The sequence below is a fragment of the Lissotriton helveticus genome, chromosome 11 (genome assembly GCF_964261635.1).
Source record: "Lissotriton helveticus chromosome 11, aLisHel1.1, whole genome shotgun sequence".
NCBI classification, from domain to species: domain Eukaryota; kingdom Metazoa; phylum Chordata; class Amphibia; order Caudata; family Salamandridae; genus Lissotriton; species Lissotriton helveticus.
The window spans coordinates 242,922,408-242,946,156 of NC_136072.1; the positions used below are offsets into that span (position 1 = coordinate 242,922,408).

Consider the following 23,749-nt stretch of genomic DNA (forward strand, 5'->3'; position numbering starts at 1 on the left):
GAGGTATCAAGGCGCCTAACAATAAAATCAGAAAATAGAACCATTCATCCACTACACATAAGCTTGCAGGAAGAGGCGAGTTTTAAGTGCACCACGAAATGCCTGTAATGTGGGTAGGGACCTGAGGTCGAAAGGGAGTTCATTCCACCATTTAGGGGCAAGGGTGGAAAAGGCCCTGCCACCCCATTTAGCTTTTCTTATACGAGGGGCTGACAGAAGCAGTTTCCCGGAGGAACGCAGGTTCCTTCCAGGGATGTAGTTGGAAACAATGGAGCTTACTCCCGAGTCACTGTTATTTGTGATGACTCTATATGTCATACACAGGACCTTGAACCGTACACGGTATTCTACCGGAAGCCAGTGCAATGTTTTCCTGGCTAACGTAGCCGAAGTACGTCTGGGAGCGTCCAGGACAAATCTTGCCGTGGCGTTTTGGACCACCTGTAAGCGCTGCAGCAGGCTCTTATTCAGCCCCGCATACAGCGCATTACAGTAGTCTAGCCGCGAGCCTATTAAAGCCACAGCTACCTGCTTTCTGGATTGGAACGAAAGATATTTCCTAATCCTCCGCAGGGTGTGTATTAGGCCCCAACAGGTGGAGATGGTTCTACTCACCTGTCCATTCATGTCCAGGACTGGATCAATCATCACCCCCAGGTTCTTGGCAGAAGTGGTGGGGGAGGGACAAGCTCCAAGCGAGTTAGGCCACCAGCTATCTGACCAGATGTTATTGTTCCCTCCAAACACCATCACCTCAGTCTTCTCTCCATTCAGTTTAAGAGAGTTCTGAATCATCCAGTGACCAACCGCCTCCATACAAGATCTAAACTTGGAGGCGGTCTGCACATCTGAATGGGAGAGAGAGACGAGGATTTGGGTGTCATCAGCATAGGAAACTACCTCCATCCCGAAAGATCTTATAAGTCTGGCCAGTGGGGTCACATAGATGTTGAACAGGGTCGGACTAAGAGCCGACCCTTGAGGCGCCCCACTTAGCACAGGTCTGGATGGAGATAGAAACTCACCCAGTTTGACTCTTTGCTCCCTCCCAGCAAGGAAAGAGGTCAGTAGATCCAAGGCTGCCCCCCCACCCCCACGTCCCTCAGACGAGATGTAAGTACTGAGGGAGAGAGGGTGTCGAAGGCAGCAGTCAGATCCAAAAGGACCAGGAGGGAGGTCTGACCCCCATCCACTGTCCTACGGATGTTATCGAGCACAATGGTGAGGGCCGACTCGGTACTATGTTCCCTCCTGAATCCATGCTGGGAGGAGTCCAAGCAGCCCGAGCATTCCACGAAGGCCGCAAGATGCTTGTTCAGATGTACTTCAAGCATCTTAGCCGGAGCGGGAAGCAACGAAATAGGGCGGAAGTTTTTTAAGACCTCCGGGTCAAGGGAGGCCTTTTTTAGCAGTGGTTTTACCACTGCCTTCTTCCACTCCAACGGGAAGACACCATTTCTTATAGCTAGATTCATTATCTCCAGCAGCGGTGGTAAAAGGGTCTCCCGACACTGCTTAATGATTTTTAGTGGGCAAGTATCCATGGGGGAACCGGATTTGATCTTATTAGTCAAGAATTCAAGATCCTCAAGAATAAGAGGTGGAAAAGAATCCAAGGAGCCCAATGAGGAGGAGTCAGTGGTTAGCATGTCTATCTCAGCCATGACAGTGGGCACACTGATGCAGGCTCTTTGTTTTTCAAGAGCCAGGTGGATGTCCTCTATCTTCGTATGGAAAAAAGAGGCAATCCTGTCGCAAAGGTCCTGCGAAGGTACGACAGGGTCAGGGGCCTGTAGATTGACGAGGGAATCAACAATTTTGAAAAGCTCCTTCGGCGAAGAGAGCGAGGATGTCAGGGTCACAAAGTAATCCTGTTTAGCCTGCACGATCTCGGCCTTATATTTCCTGATAAGGAGTTTGTGAGCCTCCTTATTCTTGAGGTCCCAACTGGAGTGCCAAAGCCTCTCCTTCCTCCTTACCTCTTGTCTGAGGAGCCTAAGGGAGTCGGAGAACCACGGGGCAGATGGTCTCTTCCTAGCTCGACGGCGGGTCAGTGTAGGGGCCAGTTCATTCATAGCCTCAGTAATAACATACTCAAAATGACCAACTGCGGTCTGTACATTATCCATGCCGGTGGTAGAAAGGCTAACAGCCCAGGGCTCAAACGAGTGACTGTTAATATTCCTGAAGTTTCTCGCCGTTTCCACAACGTGATTTCCCTTTTTGCCTCCTTCCTCCATATCATACTGCAGGTGAAATGGAACTGCAAGATGGTCAGACCAGGACAAGTGCAGCGGATCCTTCGTGGTAAGGCGGACATCATTTGAGAAAATTCCATCCAACAAATAGCCCACCCGATGAGTAGCCCCGTGGACTAACTGCACAAGTCCACACGACGCCATCTTTGAGACTAATCGTGCAAACATCTGTGGTATGATAATACTTATTCACCCACCTGAAAGTCTTTACCAAAAACTGTCAAGCGCCACTCATTTGGCATGGCAGTTGCATAATGACAACCTTTATACACTAGAATATTAGCTACTGACATCATAGGACTACTAAAGATGTACGCCATAAAGGAAGTGGGTCCTGTGCTCACTATGCCATTGGATTCAAGCTAGCTTGGCTGATGAGGGGGGATGCTTGTTTCCGACCCAGAGAGTATCTGGCCGGGCATTTCACGCTGTACTGTTCTCACAGTGATCAGTATCAAGACTGATTTGCATATGGCTGGGTCCAAACTGGAAAGTCAGGGTGAGCAAAAAAAAGATGGCTTTCGGCCCAGATCTCTGTCTGAGGTTGAATGTTTGTCAATATTCAGTTTTCTGTCCATCATCTCTTTGTGTTGCTGATAAATACAGATGTTGCTTGACCTTATCTTTCCAAGAACCGTGAAAACATCAAGTCGTCTGATTGATGACACAAATATAACCATCAGTCAGACACTTGTCTTGTCAAATGCCTATGTCAAGTTAAATAAAAAAATACATATGGACATAAAATCAAAATAGTGTTGACTGAATTGACGGCATTTTAAATTATATTTTCAGAAGGAAATATCTGAAACACATACCTTGATGCACATCATCTGTGTCAGACATTCTTAAACTTTTGACAAAAATAAAAATTTGTGATAAGATGTTGCCCCATATTTAACAAGGTTTTGTCATCCTTTTGCTACACAAGGGGGGGCAAGGATGACGCAAAACCTAAGGGAGAATCTATCAAACCACGCAAGGCCACCTTGCATGACCCTTCATGGTTTGATAAATCTAGAGTGAAGCAATTTGGCTCAAATTCCTTCCTTGAGTTACTTTGCAGCAGGAAGGCCTTTCATGGGTGGAGCATGGGGGTTCCTGCACATCCACCAATGGATTTAGACACATTCCTGGATTTACCACTAGTGGTAAACCTGGGAATGTGTCAAAATGCTATGCCTCCTCAAGTACAACACAGGCATCCTTGCAACATGATGCAAGGGTGCCTGTGTTGGCTATAGGCAGCCAAAAGTGTGTCAGTGCTGGGAAAAGACAGGAATGTGCAATATAATGGCGAATATGGCGCATTACTGCACTTTCACATAGTACAGCAAGGTGGCCTGATGCACTCAGCTGCATACAAGATCAATAAATCTGCCCTGTAGTCTATAAAGACAAACACTTGACCACTTGTTAGGAGAGGTCTTTTGCCCAGATTATCGCCCTAGATTATGCCAGAGATGGTCTCACCAACTCCCGCACATTTATCACTTTGCGACGCTACATATCACCTGAAGCATTGAAACTGATAAAACTGTCTCCCGGAGGAATGTCAACTGACTTTTACCACAGCAAGTGTTTACATTTAGCAGGGAATACTGTCTCCATATCTCCAATGATAAAGACAGCCTTTGCTGTCAACAAGGTGTGAAAAACATCTCTGATCCCTAAGAAACTCTAGACTGCAAGTTGCTCTGCCTTCCATGCTTTCTTAGTGTAGTGCATAAAAAAGGTAGTAGGTTGTTAGATTGTGTTAGATTTTAGAGTTAAGCTAAATCTGTAAGTTACCCAACAGTTGGTGCAGAATGAGGGGCTTGTATCTAACAATTACACTGTGAGTAATTTTTCACTTTTCACACACACATGAACCATCATTACATCATTATGGAGACATCCGTAGTAATCATGGTTACCTCCTACTGGGGATGTGGGAGCTTCTATTTCTCTAGTTTGTCAAGCTTGACTTATAAAAGGTTATTTCCCCATTCTGAGGGTTTTCTAATTATGTAATTACAATTTTAAAATTAAATCCATTCATTATAGTGACACCTATTGTTATTGGGGTCAATTTCAGGGAAACAGTTACTCAACATCTCAAAGCTTGAGGTGTCCCACATTAAGGAGGACAGTTACTTTTGCAATAACTGAATATCCAGCATCTGTCTTTAAGACATTTTACTCATGGGTGAAGTTTGATCCTTTTAATGCTGCCTTAAGGCAGTTTCAAGAATATGCAGCATTAGGTCTGCCAGCACACCACAAGGCTTACCAAGATTTGGAAATTCCATTAAAACTTATCAAGAGCACCAACACTGGTTTGGTCAACATTTGCCACTTTAGAACATAAATGCCTGTATGGGGCTACTAAGTAATGATGGGGCTACGTGGACAGTCTTGTCTGGTTACACTCCAGCTTCTCGCCCTGACAGCATAACACAAGCTGAGGTGATAGGGGTGTTAATCTACACAGACGTCTTATACAGGAGACTCATACAGCTTGTACAACGTACTTTGAGCTCCAAACCTGCTGTTGAAGCAGGACCCACGACTCCCACACAGATGCAAACTATTAGTCCAATGTGAACTGGAACAACCAAAAATAATTACAGAAGTTTACACCTCTGTAGGTATCTCCCGCTTCTCTGGAATCCAGGAGGGTTGGTTATAATTTAAGAAACCGTGAAAAAATAAATGTAAAAACGTGAACGGTATCAGTATTCTGATAAATGAATAATAATAAATTATTATTATATAGCCATTATTCATGTTCATATCAGGACACTGAAGGAAAGAGAACAGAAAGGAGGAGTCAATGTGAGTACCGAAGAATTGAGGAGTACAGTAATAGCAAGTGAAGGAGGACACTAGACTGACGTCAGCATAAAGACGGACAAAAAAGGATTGGACTCTGAAACCCCAGTAAAAAAGAAGGAAGAAGCATGGCTTTCTAAGAAACATCCAGATTTAGCTGTGAGTCTTCCTGTAAAACAGGACTTGGGTGGCAGTGCTCCTAGACAACACCCCAGAAGTCGCAATAGTACAGCAGACGCCTCAGATGTTTCTGGATGCGAATGCAACTGATGACTTTATACAGATCCAGATGAACAGTTAAACCTTCATGATAGGGTTTACAACTTGAACATACAAACTGAAGGGAACAAACCACATATAATCCAAGCAGTCTTCTGGAAACAATTATCTGATGACTATGACATAGCCTTAGTGGAAGCAGACTGGGCTCCAGCCTATATTAGGGAAGCACCCCTTGGGTTTAAGTCATAAAGATTGCCTTCTCTCCTATATTACTTGAGGACATCAGGGCAATTTATCATTGTGAATAGGCCTTGAGACAAGCTCCATCCTTATATAAAAACCAAGTAGGTAGGATGAATACTATGGCTCACATGCTATTCCTTATGTAGCGAACCTCAACCCCTAGCACAATATCCTTTTTTAAATTCAAATCAATTTTTATTGAAAAAGAATATATACAAAGGAATAGACACAAAATTAACATGTACATGAAATGAGCTACATGCGCTGTCAGTGGAGAAGCGTGGCTCAGTGGTTAGAGGCGGCAGACCCGGAAGCTGAGATCGACCGTGGACCAGGGTTCGATTCCCCGCCTCGGTGGGTCTCGGGCTCAAAAATTCCATGGACTCGACAATTCTCGCTCCGGTGCCTACTCGAATCACGGGGTCACACTCTGCAACTCTGGGCAATAGCTTGCTTAATCTCCACTACGGCCCCTCGCGGCGGGATGCCTGGCTTTCACCTTGTGGACACCCTGCCGGGGTTTCTCACAGGGGAATACCAGGACGGGTTCCCTAAGCAAGCGCCAGGATGCCCTTTGGGTGACAGGTTTGCGCTATATAAGTACACCTACATTTACATTTACATAAAAGAAAAATAAAATAAGGCAGGATAATACATAATATCACGATATAACAGCTAAGCATATAATATCCACAAAAAGCTAACAAATAGGTCTGACACAATGAAGAAACAGGTATATCAGCTGTTACATATGAAATGAATAATACGTACAAGATGTCCTTGTCCAGGTCCCTGGTGCTCCAGTTAGGTCCAACATCCTGTGAAACTATGCAAGAGTGGTAGTGCATAGGGGTGGGTGTTGCCCCATCCAACAAACCAATACATAGTACATAATATTCTACCCCATCACAAAATAGTATATACAACCAATTCGCACTATGGGGACATACAGCACATCACGGGGGATCAAATGAGAATGATGATGCATCAAGGGATTTCCAAAGTTTCTTATGGGATATGCGCCAGGGGGAGGAGAGCAGCACAGGGTTGTCAGCTCCTCTTAAAAAGGATAACCATTCTTGCCAGATTTTAAAGGACACTTCCGAGGCGTTCTTCCACTTACATAATACTACTTTACAAGCCAGAGTGAGCAATAGGTCAAGCAATAGACGGTCATAGTCGTTGACTAGGTTCGGATCGAGAACACCTAGTATAACATATATGAATTCCCTTGCAGGTTTAAGACTAAAAATGTGTTCTATACAGTCAAAGATTTTCCCCCAGTATAGCTTTAGAGAGGCATATGAGCCAGATCCCCAACAGCTGAGTTACAGTTCCAGCAGTTAGGGCTGTCTCTCAGGTCCAGTTTGAAAAGCCTATCCGGTGTCCAATACGTTCTGTTTAGTAGCATGTACTTGGTTTGGGACAGGATTGGGGAGATTTTATTCGAGAAGGCAGTGTTATGAATCTTGTCCGAGTCAAACGACAAACCTGTTGAGTTTGCTCCAATTCCCATTTAAGTTTGTTTTGTTTATGTGATTTCTTAGGTAAAGGGAGGAGGAGTTTATATGCCTTAGAAACAAAATGACCAGCTTCCATGATGCGTGGTAGTTGAGTCAAAAGCCAGGGGTTTTAGGGCTTGAAGGAGCCCGTCGAGAGGAGGACTTTCAGTTTCAAGAAGTCATAAAAATCAATAGCTGCTAGGTTATGTAGAGACTGAAGCGATGAGAACGGTAAAGGATGTGTCCCGTCAAATAGGTCACTCACTAGGTTGATGCCTTTCTCAGGCAAAGATTCCCAGTGAAGAGGTTTCCCCTCGATTTTAAGGGAAGGATTCCACCACAGGGACACCAGGGTAGATTTTTGGATGTTTAAGTTGGATTTGTGGGTCTGTTCCAGTCTTAAAAGAGCACGTCTTGTATTAAGCAGGATGTATTTGGAGTGAGACAGGTGGGAGAGATCCATGCTGAGTAGGGCAGGGAGGGGAGCATTATCAATGAGCGATTTCTTTACGTCCAGCCATAGCCGGGCATATGCCGAGCACACACCCGGAAGTAATCGTAACAGACGCTGCTGTTTCCTTGTGAGCCTACGCCGCACAACGCTAATGGAGCCTTAACAGCAAAAAGCAGATCGTGCTTCATCTCGCTGACCACTGCAGCCTGCAACTCGACATAGGGCATCTAATACACATAAATACAGAGTGATGAATGCACGACTGTTAATACTGCGCAGCCATAAACGCCATGCCACTAAAGAGGTCACCACAACTTTAAGGAACAAGAGTGACATCAAGTGGCCACTCCTGCTTGACATCCAACTCTAGCAGCTTTCAGAAAAACGCCATCAACCCATAAGTTTGTCTACCTGACCACCGTTTGCCGCCACGCTGTCCTATTTTGAACCTTTAAAGTCCTTCAGGTTCTACCACAACTTTATTGTTCACCATCGGATTACAAAATAGTTTCTTTCTTGGTCCTGAGGAGAACCCCCCAAAACCATAAGGGGTTCGAAACGCGTAGACCCGTCCGTTCTAGTTTGGCACACCAAACGAATGCGCTGTTGTGACAGCTAAGGCTAGCTTTGTGCTATTTCAAATTATGTACCAAATTTATTATTGTTTTTTATGAATATGGGCACAGCCAAGCCTTGATACTAAATTCTTGCATTGTTTGGTCTTAGACCCGCTAGTTTGTTGAAAGTTTTGATCAAATCTTTGGTTCTAGGGGTGTGGGAGTTTGTCTATGTATGTTAGATAGGTTGTTTGAGGAAATATGGCATGAATGTTGGAAGGTTTGGATGAGTGACTTGAGACTTGATTTTGCATTCATTTTTTATTTGATGTACATAGATCTATTTTGTTCATATACTAATTGTGGCGCTTATGTTTTGTCAACACTTTTTCTACAATTTTTGTGAAAAATTGCGGCGTTTCCTTGAGAAAGAGGTTAATATGAAATGAATTCCTCTTTCCAATGAAATAAATATTATTGATTATTCAGGACATAGATTGACCAGTGGCTTTTTTGTCAGTTCAAGCTATTTTGAATAGTACTGGTATCTCTGGTTGTTTGGATGTTTACATGCTCAGCCTTACTGATTAGAGCCATACCCATTGTTGTTTTCACACGAGCACGCAGTCAGCCAGTTTGCGCCTTGTTTACATAGGAACGCCGTCTGGTAATTTCTGAAGCTGGGGAGACCCAGGCCACCTTTTTTTTTAGATAGCTGTAGATTCATCGTTGATATCCTGGGTTTCTTCCCTTGCCAAAGGAAAGTACCAAACAGCTTGTCGACCTTGTTTAAAAAGTCTCCCGAGAAAGTAATCGGCAGCATACTTGCCAGGTAATTTACCAGCAGAGTCACCTCATCTCCTCACAAGTCTCACTTGTAGTCCCTAACTTCAGCACGTTTTGCTTCCATTGATAAAAATCTGATCGATGTACAAACAGTGATCTTAAAAAAGTACCCTCTGGTTATTGTTTCTCGCATACAAGCCCCAGAGCAAGCCTTCCTAATGCTCATGCCCTACACCTGAGATGGGTACAGTGGGCCTCGTCTATGAGTCCAGTGGATTTGAAGTTTCATTATGATCCCTCTCTTCGTACACAAGCTTTTCTCCAATATTAACAGGTTGTTGCTATGACTCTAGACACTTAACCCATTGAGTCTTACCAGAGCAGCTTCTACGTAGAAGGCTCTGCCCAACCAGCAGTAGGAACAACATTCAAATACTCTGCAGCCTGCGCAGCAATATGAGTTGTAGTAAAGGGAAGTGAGTTCACCCCTTAATGCATCAACGGTAAAATCTTAGGTGACAGTGCTGCACAAGATGGAGAATAACATGCACTGCGTATTGCATTACAAATGACTGATTCATCTGTTCTCATGCTTACTGTTTTCAAGCCAGCCTTCTATGTGCAAGGCTAACAAGTCAATTTACAGCATTGGAGAGTAAATAGTTTAAGGATTCAAAGGAAAAATCAATTAAGAATAAACAGATTTGGGCAAAGGTAGCTGTTTTACAAGACAAGCTTCCATTGGTCCACTTGAGGCACACTTTGGGCCAGCAACGTGAAGGCATTCATGCTAAAGGGAACTGTGCAGCTGACTTAGTTGCAAAGCCTGCAATCCAGAGTGTCCGAGTAGCAGCCCTAACCAGATCTCAAATAAAGATACGCACAGATATTTTAACAGCTATAAATACAGCAAAGCAAGCACAGAAACCTCTTGCAGGTTTTCCTACCAAATAGTCTACATGCTTAATTCAGATAACATTCCTGTAATCATGATACTAGGAGTGGACGACAGGATAAGACCCAATAGTCTGTCTAGATTAGGTTTAATCAAAGAAGCACATGAGGGGCTGGCTTCTGGCCCTGTCAGGAAAAATTAAACAGTAGCCATGCTACAGGAACGCTACTGGTGGCCTAGTTTAAATAAACAGATTAGGACTATGTTAGACAGTGCGACATTGTCAACAAATCAAACCCTTCACTGCAAAAACACCCTCGCCAAATCTCCTCATGATTTCCGATATCCCCTTTTGGTGAAATATTTGGACCACATTGGTCCCCTCCATTCATTTAATTGACATAACTCCATTTTGGTACCTATTGATTTATGTTCTTGATTCCTATGGGTTTGGCCACAGGGTGACGCAAGCGCTTCAGCAGTCGTAAAAGATTTGCAGTGCCTAGTTTCAAGGGGGACAGTTCCTTCTTCATTCAGATACCAGTCCTGCATTTGCCTCTACAGCTTACATTGATTAAATGTCTGCTCTGGGAGTTTGTCTTCAATTCAGCAAGCCATTCAAAGATGAATCAAATGGCATTGTAGATAGGGCCTATGCAATGTTTAAGCAACCTTTCACTGCTAGGGTGCTAAGGTCTGATCTTAGCTGGTACCATAATCTGTAAAGAGTTCAGAGAGTATTAAATAAAATGCCTAGACGAGTATTGTGAGGACGCACTACATATGAGGTTCGCTTCAGAGTTCCTATGTATATGGCTGGCTTAGATAATTCTGGGAAGCTGGCCGATGATAATAAGTTTGACTTGGAGAAACATTTGAAGTTTGATAGAGTATCCAAGAAGTCAGATATCAGCTGTCTAACACAAGCCACTCTGACGCCACTGCCTGTGGAGAGAAGGTTATCACTGCTGCTGACAGTTGGGCTCCGAAGGTCAGTACCAAGTTTGGGAGAAAGTCCATGACAAGCAAACTTTTGTACCATCTTACAGGCCACTTGTCACTGTTACTTGGGTAAAAGGCAACAGAACTGTTATTCTGCCTGGCTCAAGGAGAAATTGACAGGTATTCATCGAATAAGCCAAAGAGCACTATGCGGCCAGCCCTCTACAGCTGACCTCTGCAGACACCAAGAAGGATTCAGAGTAGTGCCTCCCAGCCTCTCCCTACTCTGAATATCATACCCCCTGAATAAAGCATAAACATTGAGTTCCCAGCTAGGGATAACTAAGCTTAGCACTGTAAGCTGAAAATTAAGTGTAACCAACACCGTGGCTGTTGCCAATAAGACAGTGGTTGCTGTCCAATGCAATTCTGTGGTTCACTGATAAAATTCCTCCTGACGCTATGTCATTTGAACTGATACCCTATTGAGAGCCTCTAGGATCAACAGTATGATTCTTCGTGCTTGCCAGTGGTTTTGAGACAGGTATTTGTTTCCTCCATGGTCCTACACTTGGATCATTTGGGGAACGTTTAATATCTTCATCTGGTTGTTAACGATACTCGTCATTTTACTGCTACTAAATGGACACTTCATCCCTGAAAGAACAATTGCCTCACCTGTGGTTTGTGAACTGCAGCCATACTCCTTAGAGTCCAAAGCGGTCTTCATGCTGTGAACATTACAGCTTAACCTGTGCCCAAGGGTATAGCATGAGAAAAGGTTCCATATCAGATTAGGGGTCCCACTGAAACATTGCAATTGCCTTATGTAATAAACCTTTCAAGGAATGATGTTATAATACCTGGCTCTATTGCAGATTATTGAGACATTGAGACTGTTAAACAAATGATGTCTGGTTTACAGGTATATTCTAATTTCATTAATGAAGATCCTTATTTTAACTCAGTAGATTCCAAGAAATATATTGTTATCACCATTATGCACACTATTTCATACATAGGACTCCGCCTCCTGAAAGTCATCCAAATTTCTTAAAGAAATGTCTTTACTTTCAGAGTGCAGTTAAATCTCACCCATCAGCCTTCTATATTACACAGAGGCCACAGAACTTCCAAAAAACATAATCACTACCAGCAAGCTCATTTACTTCACTGAATTTACCTAAAACGGGGCTATTCAAGGATTTAATTATTAGAACGCAAATGTTGATGAAAAAAAACATTTTGGATATCAAGGTTTGGTAGATCCAAGGCAAAGAAGCACTATTTAGAGCCTGCATAATGCCGAAAGAAAAGAGCTTTTTTAATCAAAACCATCCAGCAGACTCCTTGTCCGGGTTCGGAACAATGAAGAACTTAAAGAAACCTTCTATTCCAAAAGATAACCTGACCATGTTCAGTAATTGGTGATTTCAAATTAATATGAATGATATGATACAGAATGGAACCTATAGTTTCACATAATTTCCTGTTAAAGAATTGACCTTATCTTTCTAAACTGTGAAAGTGTCAAGCCATTCAATTGATGACACAGGTACAACCATCAATGCAGCACTTATCTGGGTCAAATGGTCTACTTTCGATCATGTCAAGGTTACTTAAGAACGGATACAGACATATAACTAAAATAGTTTAGTCTGAATTGATGTTCTTAACCTTATATGCTCAGAAGGAAATGTCTTAGACACTTACCTTGATGCACATAATCTATGTCAGCCATTGATAAACTAATAAGTAAAATTCCAATTTCTGATGTGATTTAGTATATAGGGACAACCAATTGACCACTTGTCAGTAGAGGTCCTTCTTCCAAGATACTGGCAGAGACAGTCTCACATACTTCCAAGCACACTTTGCACTTCGCAGATGCTACATGTGGCCTGAAGCCTGATGATCCCTGAGAAAGACCAACCGACTGCTCCGTAGGTTGCACGCCGCCACAACAGTTAGGATTAGATATGGTCCTGGAGGTGAAAAAACTAGACACATTTTTTCTACTGAAGGAGTCCGCCAGGGATGTATATTAGCTCCCTTTTTATTTCTGGTGTATACAAATGGTTTAGAAGGCTTCTTGATTGAAACTGGTGCTGATTTCCCTAAGATTAATGGCAAAAAGATCCCAATGTTGTCATATGCAGATGACACTGTCCTAATGACCCTTACCCCCAATAGCATGCAGACTTGTCTGAATGCCTTTGATACCTTCATGGGAGAATTAGATCTTGGGGTCAATTTTACTAAATCCTTTGCCATGATGTGTGGTTTAAAGAATGTAAAAATCCGCAATTTTAAGGTGAGGGATTCTAACATAGAGAAAGTTGATAACTTCAATTATTTGGGTAACCTTTTTAATAAAAAACTGAATTGGGAACCGTTGTTGCTAACCCGAGTTCAAAAGGTTTCACAGTCAATTGAAGCTCTCTTTCGCTTTGCTAGTAAGTTAGGACAACGACGCATTGCTGAAATGATATCTTTGTATCAAGCCAAATGCGTTTCTGCTATGACTTATGGTGCTGGTGTTTGGGGGTCACAGAATTGTGAAAAAATACAGATTGTGGAGAATAAATTCTTAAAACGTTTATTATGCGTTCCTTCGGGTACTTCAAACTCTTTCTGTCATGGTGAGGTTGGAATTGAGTTTGTACGTGATACTATTCATATTGCACCCTTAGTACTATGGTCTAAAGTTTGGCAATCTGGTGATTTGAAACTGACGAAAGATATCCTTTTAGATTGTCTCAAACTTGAGCATTATGGGGAAATCCCTTGGCTCCGATATGTCAGAGATACTTTTGATAAAATTGGGTTAGACATTATGTTTAAAAATCCTGACATTCTGAAAAAGGACTCTAAGGGAATCATAAAAAAAGCATATAGCCAAAAATTGGGATCCTTGAAAATGAATGAACAGGTACTACGTGTTCAGGGAAGATTAGTGCGCCCATTTTATTTAACATACATCCTGAATACGCAAGGGCGTTTCTATCTTACTAGGTTTCGTCTTGGAACCTTACACTTCCTTTTCGCTTTTCCAAAGCAGGGAGTTTGGAAGGTGACGTTACCTTGTTGTCCCTGTAATAATAAGGTGTCACAAAATACTCTGCACCTTATTTTATTTTGTACTTTGTATAAAGACCCAAGAAATTCTTTCATCAGACCATTATTACTATCCCTTGGAACGTCTTATTATAAAGAAGGTTATGAATTTTTGTTATCATTGTCAACTGATAAGATCTGTAATGCTGTATTAAGGTTTATTAGATCAGCTCTTGCAATCAGAAACCATTATTGATTTATTTGTGTAAATCAGAATTATGTAATAATGTATTATGATGTTTCTTTAAGATTACATAGAAATGTATTGTGATTTTATTGTTGGTTTATTTCTAAAAATGATGTATACTTTTATGATTTCCTTTGAGGAATCAAAATAAAGTTATTTGAACCGAACCGACTGCTACCGCAGCAGGTGTTTGCCATTTGCAGGGCAGGGTAATTGGACAAATTACTGAATTAAAAACATTGAGCTGCAGAAATATTTAATTTTTAATATCATGACAGAAATTTTATGCGCAAAAATATGGTTGATAAAAATATCAATTTGCTAAGGTAAGAAATATTGCTTTTTAAATTTCTTTATGTGTTTAATATTTTAAATGTACATGTTTTATATTGTTTGTATATTTGTTTGTAATATTTTTAAGTGTAATCTGTAATTTTAAGTTGTAAAATAGTAATTTATAGTATTATAGCGGGTTGTGAGGTTTGTATGCGTACAGGAAAGGAAGGTAATTACGTATAATTAATTATTCATTGTTTTTAATTAATATCAATTCTTTATTTGATCATTAATTATGTAAATTGTGTAAATAATATGTTTTATTGTTATATTTTAGGTGCGGCTTGCTGTGTTAGTAGGGATATAGGCTGGGAAGTTAATTAAATAATAATTGATTAATTATTAACTATTGATTTATCATTCATTTATTGTTAATAAATTATATAAATTATGTAATTATTATAAATTTGTAAGTTATATTTTAGGTGTGGGTTGTTAGGTTTGTAAGAGTATGCGGTGGGAAGCTAATTAAGTAATAATTGATTTAGAATTAATTATTGATTTACTATTAATTATTTAATTGACAATTAATTGTGTAGTTATTAGATTTTATAAGTTATATTTTAAGTGCAGGTTTTAGGGTTTGTACGTGTATAGGGTGGGAAGTTAGTAAAGGGATAATTGATAAAAAAATTGGTATTTTTTTAATTGCTAATTAATTATGTAGATTGTGTAGTTCATATATTTTTTAAGTTGTATTTTAGCAGTGGGTTTTTGGGGTTTTAGGGGAGTAGGGCGGATGTTATTTAAGTAATAATTAAGTAACAAATCATTATTCATTTATTAGTAATTGTTTTTTGTTGACTTAATCTGTTAATTGTGTTATCATTTTTATTTTAGATGTGTGTTAAATGTGGGTTGGTAGGTATGTGGGAGTATAGTGTGGAAATGTAATGAAATCATTGTTAAATAGCATTTTTTTATTTTAATTATTTTCAAAATGTATAATTATTTACCTTGTTTAATTGTTTTTTTATGTATATTTTATGTATGTTAATAGTTTTATGATTGTATTAAATTAATGCTTGTAATAAAATATGGTATGTGTTTGAAGTGAAGTGATTTCCCTACTGTTGCACAGACTGGAGTGGGAATTGTACATTTTACCCCTTCTAATTCCAATCTGTTATTCCTACTGTTGCATGGACTGGAGTGGGAATAGTAAATATTATCTCTCCTGAGTCCAATGCTTCCCCTGCTGTTGCACAGACTAGAGTAAGAAAGTAGATTTTACCCCTCCTGAGTTCAACATGTTCCCTACTGGTGCACAGACTGGAGTGGGAATAGTATATGTATTATTCCTAGAAATGTATGGTTTTGTTAACATTTTTTAAAATTATATCATTATAATGTTTCTGTGTATTTCAAAGTATATTTCTTATACAGTAATGTTTGTAATATGTAATATATTTTTAGGAAAATGTTTAATTATAATATTGTTTAATTTTTCATGTGTAATTTAATTGGGAATTTCAAAAAAAAGTCCACTTTGTTTTTTTGTTTTTGTGTGTGTGTGTGTGTATATACATATTTATGTATGTGTATATATATATATATATATATATATATATATATATATATATATCTTCCGCTCCACCAGATCTGTTTATAGGAGACCCAAGACTGATTCACGGGTGGTCCTAGTTAGGGCTTCTGGAGGCCCCAAATTTGTTTTCCAAACTTCTCTGCTCTTCAACAGAAAAATAGTCGGACACCCAGGTATGCTGTGAAATGTTTAATCGCAGACAAAATGACGCGTTTCGGCTGCCGCCTTGCTCACGTTTCTGAAACGTGAGCAAGGCGGAAGCCGAAATGCGTTATTTTGTCTGTGATTAAACATTTCACAGCACACCTGGGTGTCCGAGTATTTTTCTGGAGAGGAGCAGAGTAGTTTGAAAAAAAAAATAATATAAAAAAAAAAAAATATATATATATATATATATATATATATATACTTATTACACTTATTAAAGGAAAAAGCTGAAAATTATAATATATATTAAAATCATTATTTTAATAACATTTTTACATTTTAAAACATGCACACATCGATTTATGTCTGTTTATATAAGTATATACATATTTTGAATATTATTTAAATATATTTAATGTACATCATATTACTGTTGCATGTTAATATATTTGCTAGCTACTATTTTTAATTACATATATCTTTACAACATTTTTGTACATATTTTTCGATATTAGTGTGAAAACATTTTTTTTCCGATATGCTTTACTTACCATTGTATGTATAAGAAAACAAAACTTTTGTAAAAGATATTTTTGACACAATCTTTTTGTATCACGTTGTTTAGGGCTTCAGTATATTTTCAGTGAACCACACCTTTGCTGTTGAAGAAAGCCTTTGCTGTGGTCCGTCTGTCTCATCTCCCTATGAAAACCTCGACTGCAAGTTGCTCCGCCTTCCATGCTCTCTTGGAGCATGATAACGAGTTTGGTAGTCCTCCTGTCGCCCCTCCACCACTGCGCCAGCAGGGTGACTGCCAAGCCCGTAGTGCACCCGCCTGCCGGATTATGAGTTTAATTCATGGCGGTCGGGCGGTGCTCTGATGGTCTGTTATGCTCATAGGAGAGCCTTAACAGCAGACCGCCTCTGTGACCGCACCTGCAGCACGTTCCTGCACAAAGCAAGAATGGGAGTGCAATTCCAGGAGGGCACAACATGTGTCCATTGCATGCGTCCCCAGGCCTAGGAGCGCAGGGAGCCTTGTTCTGGCCCCCTTTGTTGTCTCTCCACCACCCTTTTCGTGATGGCTCATTGCCACGAAATGCGCTGTGGACAAGCAACTCGTAATATGCTCATCGGTGCTGCAACAGCACTGACAGCATATTGCTGATCCTGTCCACTGCAGCACTGCAGTGGGATCCTGTATCCCATCGAAGGTGGCAGTCCTGTGGTGGTCTGACCGCCACACTTAAAATACTGCCGGCATACCCGCAGTGGTGGTTGTGGTCTGAGGACCACCATTCTCGCTAGAAGGCCCTTGGTGTAGCGCATAGGAATAGGTATTAGGATTTTAGATTTTAAATGGCATTTTGAAACATGCAAGAAATGTTCATTTTATTCTTGTTAGAGATAACGTGTCTGCTTGCTGTTTTTATAATATTCTTTGTAGTTGTTTCAGACATACTGAGAAACAGATTATTCCTGTAGTAGTAAATACTTTTTAATTAAAAGTGTTCAATCTTGTTGATACATTGTGTGTAATACAGTGACTAAAGAAATAATATTTGGTTTTGTCCTCAGTGCCGCTGATCCCTTTATGGGATTGTTAGTAACCCAAAAACATTACTTTGATGTCAATCACACGTTAAACAGGTCTTTCACATTCATCGCTGGTGCATTGAACTGAGTCTACTCGTGTCACCCGTGTGTGGGAAAGCACACTTTGTAGAGTTACGTGAAAGTCATAATTTATGCAACTAGTCCACCACAGGAGTTCCAAGCAACAAAAACAAAGAGTTGGTTAGTTGGCAAACTCTGGAATACTCTCCACTCAAGCTTGGTTTCAGAAACCAATCCATAAATGGCTAGACATTCCGAGAAAGTAAACTATTGCGGAGGTCAGTCACTTAGGAAGACAAGTATGGGGATTATGAATCATAATCCCATTCTTCAGGTCATTTATCATGTTATTTCTTTTGCCATTTCACGCAATATTGTTCTGCATGCTATCATCCTCTAGTGGCTGACAATTGATGTACAGAGCTCCGTAAAATTAGTACATAAATACAGCAATAATTACAAAATAGATATCCAAAAAATGCATAAGTAAATGTTAACAAACGCAAACATTGAGACAGGCTCCATTTAATTTGGAATCACAATATTGGTCGGTGTATCCACATAAAAATATATTTACAATGAAAAAATATGTAATATTAATTTAAGAGAACACATTAGCCTTCTTTGAGATTTCTTAGCCATTAGTTTTAGCAATCAAAATACATTTGTATGAAACAATTTTGACAATACTGTTTAAAGTTAATTCTTCAAAGTAAATATTTGAAGGTTTGAAGTCATTTCACATATGCATGAGCCACTAATGAAAACTGAGTCAGGCACTATATAAGAAATCGTTAAGCTCGAAGACACAAGAAAGTAGTAAATCGGCACCCGTAGTAATGCTCCTAATAATGGGTGCATGTTTACTACTTTTAGGAATTTTTAAACTTTTCCACACGTTTGTGTGGAAAGCTGCCTTAGACTCCGGTTTACAGGCGCAATGCTGGGAATGTCCTGTAACATGTTACAAGATTTCCATTTTCCCATTGCGGAATTATACGAAGCATACATAACCTTTGGGGAAATGTAGCTCGTGTGCAACTGCACATTTGCAACTGCACATTTTTTCTTTTATTTGTTTTCTATTGGGAAACCATTTTCCCCTCTGGAGAAACCACTTCCCCAACTACCCCTCCATATGTTTAGGTGATTCTTTTCCTTCCCATCCTCGAATGTTTTATTATATTTCTTTGCCGGAGCAAAACTCTGAACATTTCCTTCGTTAACTTGAATTTGTGAATGCTGCAAAACTCATAGGTTTGTGGGTGTTCACAAACTTTCAAGGCAAAGCGATACTGGATCTTCTCAATCCCCACCCTTGGTGTGGCGTTTGCTACTGTGTGTTGTGATCCTTCTGAGAACTCCAGACAGGCATGAACGCGTTTACAACCAAAATGGCTTCGCAAATCAGGCAGAATCAGCTTTTATAATAGACATTACTTAGAGAAACTTTACACTGTCTGCAAATAACAACAGTTTGCGTGACACATTTCAGTACTGGCTGCTCCCAAAGTGACCACAGTTATCACACATAAATATAACAGTTTATTGCCAGGATAAGAAATGAATCATGTGCTCCGTAAATAAAGAATGTGGGAAAAAAACTTACAAATTGTAGTTGCTGATTGTCCATATGTGTAATTTGTACCATATACAGTTTCCAAAGCATCCACAGCAGCTTTTGCAACAGCATTCTGAATTGGAAGAAATTACTTTTAAGTTTTCGAATGTACAAAGACTGTGAAACATTTCTTGATAACTCTAAGGTGTTTATTGGAGCCTGACAAAGAATACATTTTACTATGCGTTACGGGTGTAAGATATAACCATCAAATAAAATCATCTGCAAAGTTGACCATGTTTCTACTGCACTGAAATATGCAGAAATTGAGAGAAACAATTAGAATCACCCCCTTCATATTTTGATAAAGAAAGCAAGCATGTGAAGAACAATAAAAAGTACCCTGCCTTTCTGCCATTCCTTCCTTGTACTGTTGCCCTGATCTCTCCTCCCACCAGTCTCTAATTAGATGCAGAGAAACCCTGGTATGGCCAAGTTTAGCTTTTAAAAATCAAGGGGCAGATTTATGATAACTGGCGCATCCCCAGGGATGCGCAGTTATTTTGCGCCGCTGCTCCGCCACCCATGGTGCAAAAACGGCACAGATGCGTGACGCATCTGTGCCGTAAAGGTGGTGCATTGCTGGAGTTGCGTCACAAGCGCGACGCAGCTCCAGCAAGGCTCGGGGGTGCCCCATCTTTACAATGCTGCGTCAAGACCTACGCCTGCTTCAAGCAGGCGCAGGGTTTTGACGCAGCATTGGCCTGAAAGTGACTGAGTGAAATCTTATAGATTTCACTCAGCCACTTTTGCGAGGCGCACCTGCCCCGGAACGCCCACCCTGCGCCGGAACGCCCACAAGTGGCGCAGGGCTTTACAACGTGACGCATCTGCCTAGATGCGTCACGTTGTAAATGGGTCATAGGGATGCGCCACGTTTACACCGCAGTTGCGTGACGCAAACGTGGCGCATTCCCAACATAAATCTGCCCCCAAGTGATTAGCCTACGGTCATGTCCTATGGTATGCTCTGTGTGGGGGGGTTCTACGCATATGTGCTCCCCGCGGCGTGTTGAGAGTGCGTGTAATTCTACAATGGAGAAGGAACTAACCCTCTTGTAACCCTCTGTTTTCGGTCAGTACCAGGAAGGACAGAGGTGCCCTACCCTCACAGAGGTCACCCAATGTGTGGATTCAAGCCCCACCTCCCAACTTATCAATTTTTGAAGGAATAAGTAGGTCGCCCCAGAGTAGGGAAGCATAGTAATGGAATGCCGGGTGCAGATGATGCTTTTGGGCGAGTGTATTAAATGTATTGTCTCTCAGCTGTCATCACTATCCTAAGCAAGAGAGAAGCGTCCCTATTGGACTGGGCAGTCAGAAACAACAGTCTGTTTAATTTTCTCTCCTGTAGCTGTCCTGTACTCAATTGTGTTGCCCAAGGAGGTGGCCTGCCAACCATTAGGCTGGCCATTGGAGCTGCACGGAGTAGTAAAACCCTTTGAAATCTGAGGCTCCAATTCCTCCCTAGTCTGTGGATAGTCAAGTTTGTCAGGCTCACTCTGCGCTGGCCACGTCCCCCTATAAGAATGATGATGAGGGCATCAAGAAGGCAGAAATACAAAAGTCCATCATATTCCTGCTAACGGAGGGCACAGTCAAATGGGATTGCGAATTCCCTCTTGAATGGTGCCAAGACTCGGTGAAATATCTTGGCATCCATATCCACCTAGACACCTCTCAGATCATACGCTTAAACTATGGGCAGACCTTTAAAAAACTAGAAGAACAGGTAGACAGATGGCTGAGACTACCCTTGTCACTAGCGGGCAGGGTGGCCATATTAAAAATGGTGGTTCTCCCCAAATTCTTATATCTCTTCAATAATATCCGACTGGTATGGGGTGGTAAATGGCCCTCGTGCGCTGGTCCATACTCACCCTGCCCTACGACAGAGGGGATTTCAACGTCTCAGACTTCCAATTGTACTATTTGGTAGCGCAATGCCGGTACGCGCAAGCTTGGTTTCACCCTGATGCCCGTATCCCGTTTTTAAGACCAGAGGCGGACCTAGTTCTCAAAGACAAATTGAGCGAAGTACTGCCAGGTGATTGCCCATGGGACAGGTGGGACATTCAGATGGTTTCAACGACTGCTTGGGACAAGCTGAGAAAGCGCACGGGTGCTATATCTCTATAATCCTCTGCCCTACCATTACTCAATGCCATATGGTTCCCACTCACTGGAGAAGGAATAGTACAGCGTACATTGGCAGCAGCAGACATAGTGAAGATGGGCGATCTGTTCCCTGGGGGTCATATTTTCTCCAGAGACGAAGCCGACAGATTATTTGACTGCAGCTGTATGATCCGCTTGCTAATGAGCAGGATGAAATCCGAATTGCGTGCGGCGTTCCCCTCATACCCGGTTGAACCGGATTTGTTCCCCATACTTAATTTGGTCCTGGAGAACACAAGTGGCACACGCCTCATTTCCAAAATGTACAAAACCTGCGCCCAAATGCTCCCTGTAGATGACTCCAAGATTAGACAGGACTGAGAGACAGATACGGGTGGAGCGATCACAGACGAACAATGGGAGAAGTGTTGTATGGTCACCAGGGACATCTCGCTTAACAGCCGCCATAAGTTATTACATTTCAAATTTCTCAGACGTGCATATTTTACACCAGCCATGGCCCACAAGATTGATGCTACTAAGTCACACAATTGTTTAAAATGCACCTCCCCACATGCTGACTTTCTGCATCAGGCTTGGTCCTGTCCTCGTTTACAGACCTACTGGACAGCGGTGCATGAGACACTAGGGAGAATAATTGGGATTCCACTTGTCCCCCTTCCTGAAATTGCCCTCTTGGACTATACAGTTAGATTCCCATGAAAGTAAGGAGATTGGCGTCCCTGGGGTTATTGTTGGCGAAGAGGGAAGAAGCCATCAACTAGGGTAGGAAGACAGCCCCCAAACTACAAGATCGGCTGAGTAGCTTAGTATTTTGCAGCACCAACACAGAGTTATACGCCAGTCTTATGACAATGACATCCCGCCCAAAGACATATGGGGACCACTGAGGGCACACCTGGATGCAGCTAAGTAGGCTTCCAGCACACAGGCAGATAACTATGCAGGAGGGAGTGGGCTGAGGGGGAGGTTCTGGCCACACAGCTGCACGGCAGGATGTGGCAGGACCACGATGTGAGGCTACTGCTCAGAGTGATTGCAATACATTGACTGCCTTAAGCATTACAGCTTGGAATGTGACCGCAGTGGGGGTGGGGAACTGATGTCTGCTGGGTGTGGCCACTGTACTGGTCGATATATTGTCCATTATTGTACCACAAAATGTCAGGCACAATTTGTTTTGGTTGTGAAAAGACTATATGCAATGCAATGTGAATGTTCTCCTTTATTTTAAAAAGAAAGTGTTTAAAAAAATGCAAATTCATAAATTGATATAATAGGTGGTGAAGCATTAGTATTTTTGCGACATTTATTAGCCCTGGTAATGTTAAAGGGAGGGTGGACCAGAAGGCCATTTGAGAACATAAGGCATTCATTGTCTTGCCCAGATTACCTTCCAGCAAGTCCGGGTGCTTTTGATACATTTGGATACCCAATTATTGAAATGTATGAGGTGCCCATTGACTCTACCTATCTCCCAAGACAAATTATGCGCAAGGCAGTACTTGCTGAAAGTTAAATAAGTAAGATTTAGCATGATTTATGGGCAGGCCAGAAGCATCACCATAGGTTTGTACATTATGGGATATAAGGCCTATATCTGCTGTGATATCACAAACATAAAACAGCATATTGTCCTCGTGTATGGAGACACCTGTCCCTCCATGCTACAGGATTCCCCGGGACTGACCATACAAACAAAGCTTAATAGCCAGGAGCTCCATCTCAAGTGCGAACAACTTAACCCCTTGGATCACAGCAGCAGGGATGCCATAAAATCAGCAGACCCTCATCAAATATGTCCAATCGAGGGAGTTGAAGGCCTGCTCCAGATCCAAGGCCAAGCCTGAGTATTGGGGCCCCAGAGTGAGTGTTGTCTCTAATTCCTGATAAAACCTGTATATTGTGAGGGAGGTAATGCAGCAGGGGATAAATCTGTTTTGATCCACATGATTAATAAGCTAAGGTAGGAGAGGAAGCAATCGGTCAGCTAAGAGTTTACTCATTATTTTATATTCCCCAATCAGTATGGAGATAGGCCAATAAAAGGACAATGTTTGTGTGTCGCATCTGTGCTTAATTAGCAATGAAATCACAGCTTGATTTATTGATACCAGGAGGCAACCACGGTTCAAAGTGGTTTGATACACTTTAAACAGCCTTGCCACTAAGAGAGGCTGAAACATGGCACAAAAATCTATAGGCAGGCACTATTTAACTTAAAAGCCTTCCACTACATTAGGAGCAGAGAAGGATTAATCTTACTCCCCTGAAAGTCATTGATGATTGTGTTCCTCAGGTCTTTTTGGATAATCAGGACACCCAGTTATAACAGCTGAAGGTTTCACATAGGTACTGGAGTTGGT

At 41.4% G+C, this 23,749-nt stretch overlaps 1 protein-coding gene across 1 annotated transcript in view; it reads right to left on the reverse strand.

The window, feature by feature from the left end:
- The window catches only part of LOC144792864 (mast cell carboxypeptidase A-like), a 196,042-nt gene that overhangs the window by 75,800 nt on the left and 96,493 nt on the right, over window positions 1–23,749 (reverse strand). Inside the window, exon 10 of the mRNA XM_078668059.1 lies at window positions 19,233–19,317. Within this exon, the coding sequence (XP_078524185.1) occupies window positions 19,233–19,317 (85 nt within the window). The remainder of the gene's footprint in view (window positions 1–19,232; window positions 19,318–23,749) is intronic.